At 39.8% G+C, this 9,441-nt stretch overlaps 1 protein-coding gene across 2 annotated transcripts in view; it reads left to right on the top strand.

Annotated features, from left to right (window-relative positions):
* Positions 1-9,441, top strand: part of lpgat1 (lysophosphatidylglycerol acyltransferase 1) — a 79,872-nt gene that overhangs the window by 48,464 nt on the left and 21,967 nt on the right. For both annotated transcript variants that reach the window (XR_315743.3, XM_005921553.3), the window contains exon 6: positions 8,482-8,608. Coding sequence is in view for 1 of the 2 variants with exons in the window: in XM_005921553.3 (XP_005921615.1) it covers positions 8,482-8,608 (127 nt within the window). In the remaining variant the exon portion in view is untranslated. The remainder of the gene's footprint in view (positions 1-8,481; positions 8,609-9,441) is intronic.

Raw genomic sequence — 9,441 nt, 5'->3', positions numbered from 1 at the left:
CCTTTATATCGATATAGTCTATGTTACGTTATAATTATACTTGTGGAGCCGCAAGTTTGCCTCTCTTTCGTCCACTTTTGTCTTTACGCAACGTTACTCGGCCTCGCCTCTCCTTCAAATATTGTCACATCTTATATCTCGTATAAAAATATATCGATATTTTTTAAAAACTCGATATATCGCCCAGCTCTAACCACCAATGAAGGAAAGGACTGACACGCACTGAGGTGCCAGAAATTGCATCAGTATCCCTGAAAACCCCAGCCGTGATTTGCAGGGGAGTAATTTTTCTGTCTAGAGACCAGCCCTAAATACAGCCAATGAAGAGGATGATAATGCAGCAATTAACAAGCTTTGAGGGTGAAAATTTATTTATTTTTAACTTTGTTAAAATTTGTAACAAATTTTATTTGTCAAGCGTAACTTTATTCTGTTTTCCCAGTGGCTCCTATGGGCCACAATAAGCTAATGTTGATTGTTTTACATACTGCTGGGTAAGCTGACCTGGAGTATTATAGCACGTATGGTCATTTCATCTCAAATCAAGCAATTTGTGGAACATCTATCCCAAAAATCGGATGCAATATTTGAAAGTGGATCAAAAGACAGTTTAACAAAATACAATAACAGTAAAAAAAAAAAAATGTTAAAGGATTCGTATATGAAGCTACAATTTCACAGCATTGTTCAGACTTTGCATCATGAAATTTTTATGCATATCAGAAACGGTTTAGCAGAAGGCTTGGTTAAATTCAGATGGAGTGACCCTATATAAAGAGTTGAACTTTCACCTGACATGTGAAAGTTCCTAAATTGATACCAGCAGGAGAGACAAATTGCTGGGAGCTTTGTGTCTGTTATTTATTTATTTATTTATTTATTTTAACGTTTTAAAAATGTGATAAATATGCTGATCCACCTGCTGTGGTGACCACAATTACAGCCACAGTAGTTTATTATTACTTTGATGTGAATACTATAAATGTGTATTTCTAATTGGTAACTAAATCTGTAAAATAAATGTAGCAGAGTAAGTGCTGTGCAGTTTTTAACCTATGCTAGCTGTGGGTATCATGACGTGAACATGGGATGGCTGCTGTGGGCTGCTGCAGATTTAAAGGTCACAGCAAACTAAACAAGTAGTTTGTGTGCATATACAGTTTGTGTTTTTGCTTTGTGGATGGGAGCAGCTGAAAAAAAATCACTTTTCTTCATATTTAAGCTTTTTGAACCTTCGAAATTGGATAAGCAGGGAAGTTAGATGGGTTTAATATTTAACTCTTGTTGTCTTTTACTTGCAAATTTTTGAACTACATTTAACAAGCATCGTATATTGTAGAAAAACATGATCTGGGTCCATTGTTTCTGTATGGACACACTGCAGCTCCACCATAAACTACGCCTCTGGTCATCTTTACTGTTGTAATGTTATTAACTTTTATGTTGAGAAATAATTTTTAGTTGAGAAGGGAGTGAAACCGTCATGCTGTTGAATCCTGTTTCCCCCCCCCTAGTGGCTCCTTCCTACTGTGGCTTCCATGATAAATTTAATCTGGTTACTTTTAGTGGCCTTTAAGTTTTCCTTTAATGTGTCACTCACCTACCTTTTTGTACCTATGGATATATGCAGATCACAGTGTGACTGTGTGACATTTTTGGAGTGCAGGAAATGAATTTGTCTATCTTTTCTAGAAGAAATATCTTTCATATTACAGTTAAGATATTAGTTTGATCATTACAGATACCACCACTACAGTGTCCACTAGGGATGGGTATCGTTTAGGTTTTATCCGATACCGGTGCCAAATCGGTACTTTTGAAACGGTGCCGGTGCTTAAACGGTGCTCAAACCGGTGCTTAAAGAATGGAGAACACAAACTTTGTCCAAAAACCTCTCATGTTCAGCTGTTTTTGTTTGTAAAAAGATAACAATGTTAGCCTTTTCTGCAGCTATGGGGCATATATGGCATCACTCTTGGCTGGAAGCAGTGCTTAAACAATGGAAAAAACACAAACTTTGTCCAAAAACCTCTCATGTTTAGCTGTTTCCCACTTTTTCTTTGGTCATTTTAGCCTTTTTGGCCAGGGTGAAGGGAGCATCTGCCATCAAACAAGAAGACAGCCGCATGTAGCTATGATGATGTTTGCTAGTTCACCTTACATGCATTAATGTAATAACGTGGTTAGCCTACTCAACGTAAATTACACACGAACAACATTAAGCTACTCACGCAGAGAAGAACGGCTGCTGCTGCATCATCATCCTCATCATTTCTGCTACACTGGCAGGGCTAGGGGCCAGGACTCTATTCTTCGGGTTTTTGGGGGATGTTGCTCCGGTCCGATAACTGGCAACCCACCCGACGTGCACAGTGTGAGGTCTCGCAGCAAGCTATCAAATACGGCGCATTTCTCGGCTTTTAAAAAAAACGCTATGCGTCGCCAGGTGTTTCATCGGATTCGAGGTGTTACCTCCTTTGACAGTATCACAGTATCAGCTTAAAGCACTTGTTGCTGCTGAGTTTGCATCTTTTACTGTGAAGTACAGCCAGACTTTTGACCGCTTCGCCTTGGACATTTTTAATCTGTAGCTCTGCTCTAACTGAACGTACGTACCTGGCCCCGCCTACTATCCTGGGAAACGTAAAATGATTGGCTAGAAGTGTATCACAGCTCAGGAAAAAAAAGCACCGAAATAAAGCACCGAAATGTGCGCTGCTTTTCGGTTTGGTTACTACCGTTTATGTCAGACACCGGTACCCATCCCTAGTGTCCACCCATTGTACAAATCTAGGAGGTTCCAGTTTTTCCAGATGTGCAGGTAACTTCTTACTGCCATCAAAGTACTTCTAAAAGAAAGAAGCCATATTTGGTTTGCTGGGACAAAGCACTGCAATGTCTGACCTGTCAGTTTTTCTATACAGCAATTTTGCTTAAAAAAAACAACCCATAAATGAATTGATATAGAATGTATCAATTAGGCTCCTCCCACCAGCTTCCAGTGGAGGCTGTGCTATTGCTCAAGTATAACCAAGAAACAGTGGATCATCATTACAATAACAGGGAGGGAAACATGCCTGCAACTACATGCAGAAATTGTTGTAAAACTCTAGTGTGGACTTGCATCAATGCAACTACACGATTTGCTCACATTTCCTGTTCAGTTGTTGATGGGCTCTTTGGGGTGAGGGGTGTGACAGGTGTCATCTTTGCTACTGCTGACTTCTCCCATAGATTTCCTTTTTTGATTTGTTGAGGGTCTTGTCTCTCTCCTGTAATGTTTTTACTACCAATTCCACCTCAATCAGTCCAAGACGCAACCTCATACTGCCCTCAGGGATCAATCCTCTAACATGTACCCATAATAAACTCTTATAATTAAATACATATTCTCCCAACATTTCCTTAACACATGACCAAGAAATATGAGGATAAATTAAATAATTGATATATTTATGTATGTATGTATGTATTTATTATTATTATTATATTTATAATTCATGAAATCTAGTCTTACCAATCCTTTCTCAATTTGGGCCCTATTTCAGGAGGACCCACTTAAATCTGCTCTGTGGACTAATATTGGAATACATGTTTTGTTTTTTACTCAGCAAATTTATCCAGATAACTCAGTAAATCTGCTGCTTGGAGCAGTCCTCAGCAAAAAGAAGGCATTAAAACAGCGATAAATGTAAAGCTTCAACGAGTCCCGTGTCCCCCCCCCCCCCAAATGCCTGTGTACGCTGCACACTCAGTGTCGACCCAGCGGACTCTTCTTGGCTTTCGTTCAGAATCCATTTACTGGGGTTTGGTGTTAATAGCAAATTGGAGGGACTTTGAGCCAGCATTATTGAGAATGTGGCCCAGACTTTAGCCTTCCTCAAGTTTGCTAGTGCAGCTCTGTGTCCTACAGCCTCAGCACTAACAGCAAGATGCTGTCTGATTACTCCTCTGCAGGACAGACACTCAGACTGAAGATGAGGTGTCTCTTGATTGGCCACTGTAAAATTTAAATGAGTACAGCAGCTTTATTTACATACTGACGGTGCTAAATGTGCATTTTTTTTAATGCACCGGTCTGATTAAGTTCAAAATATTTACTGCGTTAACAAACGTAGGTGTGTGCAGAGGTTTTTGTGTTTATAATCTCCATCAAGGCAAACTATTACGAACGTTTTTTAAGCATTTTAGGCACGTCAGTCTTATTCATGTGTAATCGTGCATTATAATTTGACCTTGCTGTACATCCAGTTCATATCCTCGTTCATGTTATGTCCTTTCCTCCGTTCCAGCAGCTCAGGAGGAGGGGAAGCTGGTTGTTGCAGCAGGGCTTGTCCTTCCACTTAAATCTAGCTAATGGCATTAAAACATAGGGCAAGAAAATACACATGCCCAAAGGAGCATTGTGTCCCTCACTACCCTGTGCTCTTCATTTGTGTATGTGTGTGTGGCTGTCTGATGAAAGACACAGTTCTGTCTCCCTCTGACCCTCACTGATGCTCTGCAGAGGTACCCAGAGCTCGCTGACTCACTCGGAAACAACCGGGCCACTTGGAGAAAATGGGATTTGATGCAGCCATGCAATGTCACCCGGGCTGAAAATGCCACTCGGTGCAAACACAAAGATTAGCACAGCTCTGTGGAAAGGGCTGTCCCTTGGACCAGTAAGGTGTGTGTCATAAAACTGTATTTACAGTTGCCAGGAAACAAAGTTCGCCATTGTGAGTCATTTAGGGTGAGTCATTAGGGAGCTCCTAATCACCCAAAAGTCAACATGTTCGATAACACCAAAAGTGGTTAAATCCACTTTTCAGTCAGTAGGATAGACAGACAGTTGTAGGCTTAAAGTGCAGCAATTTGGCCTGAGGAGTGGCCTCAAAGAGAGACAGTGTTTCCTTCCTCAAATTGTTTACCAAAGGATGGGGCCTATCTGTTGTCATTTTAAATTACCGTGGCCGGTGCTGTTACACTATTGTGTGCCACAGCATATAGGGTGCCAACAATACTTTGGCTCAGGGCCCCATTCTTTGACCAGCCATTCACGGGAGACTGATAGAGAAGGGATCCAGTTACCCACACAGGGATAACTGACGTTAGCTATTTCCATTAATACCAAGGATGCCTGTCAAGTCACTAATATTGGTATGAATCAGTCGACTTGCTCCTCAGCTGCTGCTTTCTGTCTTCTGTCTGGTGTTGAAACTATAGAAACAGAGGTGTGTACTCTTAAAGGTCAAGCTTTCTACGCACTCGTCTCTTATCTAGATTCATAGAAGTGTAGACAACCTTTGTAATCAGTTATATTGTCCCAGCTGCCCAGAAGAAATCCAGTAACCCCCACCGACGGGCCCGCGCATATATATCCTCCACAGTTTACAGGTTCCCTGCAGGTCACTGATGTCTGCAGATTAGGGGTTGATAAATTAAATTAATTACCAACATGAATAGGTGACACCTTCACATTTAAAAAAAGGTTACTTAACAAACACAACAGAATGTTTCTCGACTCCGTGTGGATGACATGTATATAATTAGACAGTTGTTTCAATAAATATTAGAAAGCAGTACCCAAGCCTTGCTTCATCACATCTCACTTTACATTAATAGTGACTTTACACCATAATGCGGTGCATCATCTTCGTCCTTTTCTCACCCCACATGCCACTGCCTGTTCACAGCCTTGTTACTTCCCGGATCGACTACTGCAACTCTCTTCTTTTTGGTCTTACTCAAAAATCCATCCACAAGCTCCAACGCGTCCAGAACTCTGCTGCTCGTATTATCACCAGGACCCCTTCTGTCCATCACATCACGCCTATCCTGCAGCAGCTTCATTGGCTCCTGGTCAAATATCACATCAATTTCAAAATACTGTTGTTCACATTTAAGACTATTCATCATCTCTCCCCTCCATACCTCCATCCCATCTCGGTGTCTGAGACCTTCTTCTCTTTCTCTCTCTGTCCCGTCTCCCCATCTTGCCACCATGGGGAGCATTTGTTTTATGTCTTATGCTTTTATGATTGTGTAAACGGCTTTCTTTTATGTTGCTTTTATTATTCTGCTGTGTACAGTTTCCTTGAGTGCTTTGAAAGGCGCTTTAAAATAAAATTTATTATTATTATTATTATTATTATTATTATTATTATTAATAAAGTTCACCAGAATGCAGACAATTAAAAGCTCAACATTCAAAATGCCAAAAACTCTAACATCAACTTTGACACAGGTTACTTCTTCAGCTCTGCAGTGTTTATAATGGTCTTTACTCTGCCAAGCCTCAGTGGCAGTAGAAATACCATTGTAAAATTGCATTTATTATTATTATTATTATTTATTTATTTTTTTTAAAAAGACCTTTATTTCCTGTTACAGTTTACATGGTACACATCATTTGAATGACTGTTACTGAAACTGAAGCATATCTGGATGCCTTTTATCTGGGTAACCCATTCAATCCTGTTAGTGTTTTACCACTTTGTGCTGATCATTCATACTTCTCACACCCGAACAACAGGAGCAGTTAAACTTTTGGACACTGTGATGTTTTTGTTTTGTTTTTTCATCATGTCAGATTTTTGCTGGTATTTTATTAAATCCATTTTTTCCCCTTTTAGCCTTGAAATGCTTCCCGAGCCTTTGCCTGCAACACAAGCCCAAACTAATGCACCCCTATATTTAACAGTTGAGGAGGGCTATTCTCTTCATAAAATTCTTCTTTCCTGAATATTTGTTTCCTCATAGTCACTGCAAAAAATATATATTTTTCCACTTCAGTCTTGTTTCGAAGTGGGAATGCCTCTTCCGTGACGCTGATTTGTGCCGATGGCGTAGTGTTGTAAAATGGTACAATCTTTCTGGTAGTATTCTGCAGTCAAACAGGAGTACACCCTAGAAGAAACACTGGCTTGATTGTCTCTGGGGGCAGCCAAACTTTTGATGTGTGATAATTAAACTTTTTGCAGTTCACAAGGAAAATTAAACATAGATGTTTAAATTTTACATGCCTTTTTTTTTTTTTTTTTTTTTTTTTTTTTTTTTTTTGCCTGTCCCGTTGGCTCTTTTGCCATCAGAATTGTTGTCTAAAGCAAAGAAAGATGCCCAACGGATTTACAAATGACCATAGCCTTGCTAATGGTCCATTTGATTCAGTTTGTAGAATTTGCCAACATATCTAGAGTAACGGGTCAACATAACCTGTTCCTGTCAACATAACCTTATTGATTTGTACTGACCTGACAGGTCACCTAAACAAGAGCAACACGTGAAGTGTAACTGTCTGTACTCCACTTGATAACGTCTCTGCTGCTCTTTTTAACTCCCTTTCCCTGCTTTTCTCTGCATTTTGTTCCCATCATTTATAACTAGTTTGCATTATTTCCCTTTTTTCTAACTGCTGTAGTCAGTCATCTGTAAAATTTAGCTCCAGTTTGTGACACGGCATATTTACTTCCTATAAAGACGCCAGTGTGTTCTGAGGGGGAAGTGCTTGCTGCACAGTAACAGCAGACAGGACTGCGACCTTAGCAGTCAAATATGCTGCACTGCTCCACGTCAGCTTTGCTTTACAGCTCAGACTGCTGGTCTCCTCTGTTTTACATTTGACAAGCCTGTTCCGAGTATTAGCTTAAGGGAAAGCACTTTTTCACACCATCATCTTATGTTTTGCAGTCCCGTTAACTTAATTTGATTCCCTGTGTCAGTTGTTGTTTTCAACTTCTTCGTTGTGTAGTGATGGAAGAAGCAGGTTGAGGACATGTTGAGACTGGCTTGTGTTTTGCTCTCTCTGCTTTTTTTTTTTTTTTTTTTTTTTTTTTTCCCTAGAAGGAACACAGGTTGGAAGGCTTCACATCGCTGTAATGTTAGAGTCATATCCAAACCTGTAATAACAAGAAGCAGGAAGTTGAGTGTAGGTTCGAAAAATTGGCCTTACACACATCACTTAATTTATTTTATTGTCTTTGTGATTATGAGCAGGTGAGCACAGACTTGACCCTGCTTAATGCAACTAAATACTCACCCACATGCACCCTGCAGCTGACTCCCAAATTTAATCGCATATCTGGCATTCCCTCCCCCATCTGTCGTCCCCCGCTTTCCCGTCTATTTTTTTTCCTCTTGCCTTTTCCATTAGAACTAAAAGTAACAACAACAGTAAGAGTTCGCTGATAGAAAAACATGTTATGAAAGATTAGCTGTAGAGGTGAAAATGTTTCCTTTGCTATGACTCACAAACATAGCTGCCAGCCAAGTTCTGTCAAACAGGGACTTCAGCTGGTACTCCACCAGTCATTTTGGCAGGTAACCAGCCCTAATTTGCATGCTTTGGTATTTTATTTAGGAAACCTTCTGATTACAGATACGGTCTTAAAGCAGAAAAATCAGGATGATCTCAGCTATTGAAGTGTCAGTGAACGTTTTTGGATGACTGATTTTATCCAGTTCTTCTCACTTTCTGCGTTTGTGTTTCTTCCCTGGCAGCTAATAAACGTAAAGGCTTGCAGTGGGTTATAGACATGACCATAGCGTACCCCAAAGCAAGACCGATGGACATCCAGACCTGGATCTTTGGCTACAGGCCTCCTACAGTCACACATGTACATTACAGGTAAGAATTAAATGTTGGATCGTTAAACTCTCCATTTACCTTTAGCATTTTCACATGAGATGCAGGGAACAGTAAACTAATCTGTCACATTCACAGGAGGGAAAACAGAACCACAATGCAAATGTACTTTGCAGCACGCGTGCAGCAAAGACTTTGTCGCATGAAAATCACATTACATCACAAAATCAGACAGCGCAATGTAGGGAGAGGCCCATGTTGCTGAATCTTGAACATGTTAGTTGTTAATTGAAGTGCTGTTGTCATATGCACACCGCACAGTTGTTACACTATTTTGTCAGTCTCCCTTCTGCCAGTGCAGTTATAAAAATCCTCATATGCATATTAACACTAAAATAAATACAAAGTTACGTCTGTGTCGGCAGAGAGAGTTGATCAGCCACAGTGTTACTGTGCTTGTTGTGTTTTCAGGTCATTATTTAAGGTCAGTTCTGTCATTCAGTTCACATAGGCCGCCTCCTTATGTCTTCCCAGCAAACAAAAGTTGTTGTTTTTTCTTTTTTAACAAAATAAAAATAAGCTTGAAATCAAGTCACTTAAGCTATAAACGCACTGGTATCAGACATTTAATGTCTATCTTAAGATGTTCAGGGATTTTTATTTATTTCCCTAAAGCTATTAAATTTGCTGATTTATCTCATCAGGCTGCTGTTCACATTTCTGTTTGAGTTTTTTTTTTTTTGTGTTGTTTTGTTTTTAAAGTGTGAAAGGGTTCGGAAACTTTAAAAAATAAAACCTTAAAACTAACAGCCAGAAGAATGTTAGCATTCAGATCCAGTTGTACCTGTTCAGCTGTTATCCATCCACTTGTGATT

Source organism: Haplochromis burtoni, unplaced genomic scaffold (genome assembly GCF_018398535.1).
Source record: "Haplochromis burtoni strain Fernald_Lab_line unplaced genomic scaffold, NCSU_Asbu1 Contig_47, whole genome shotgun sequence".
NCBI lineage: Eukaryota > Metazoa > Chordata > Actinopteri > Cichliformes > Cichlidae > Haplochromis > Haplochromis burtoni.
This window is presented reverse-complemented; position numbering and strand designations above follow the sequence as displayed.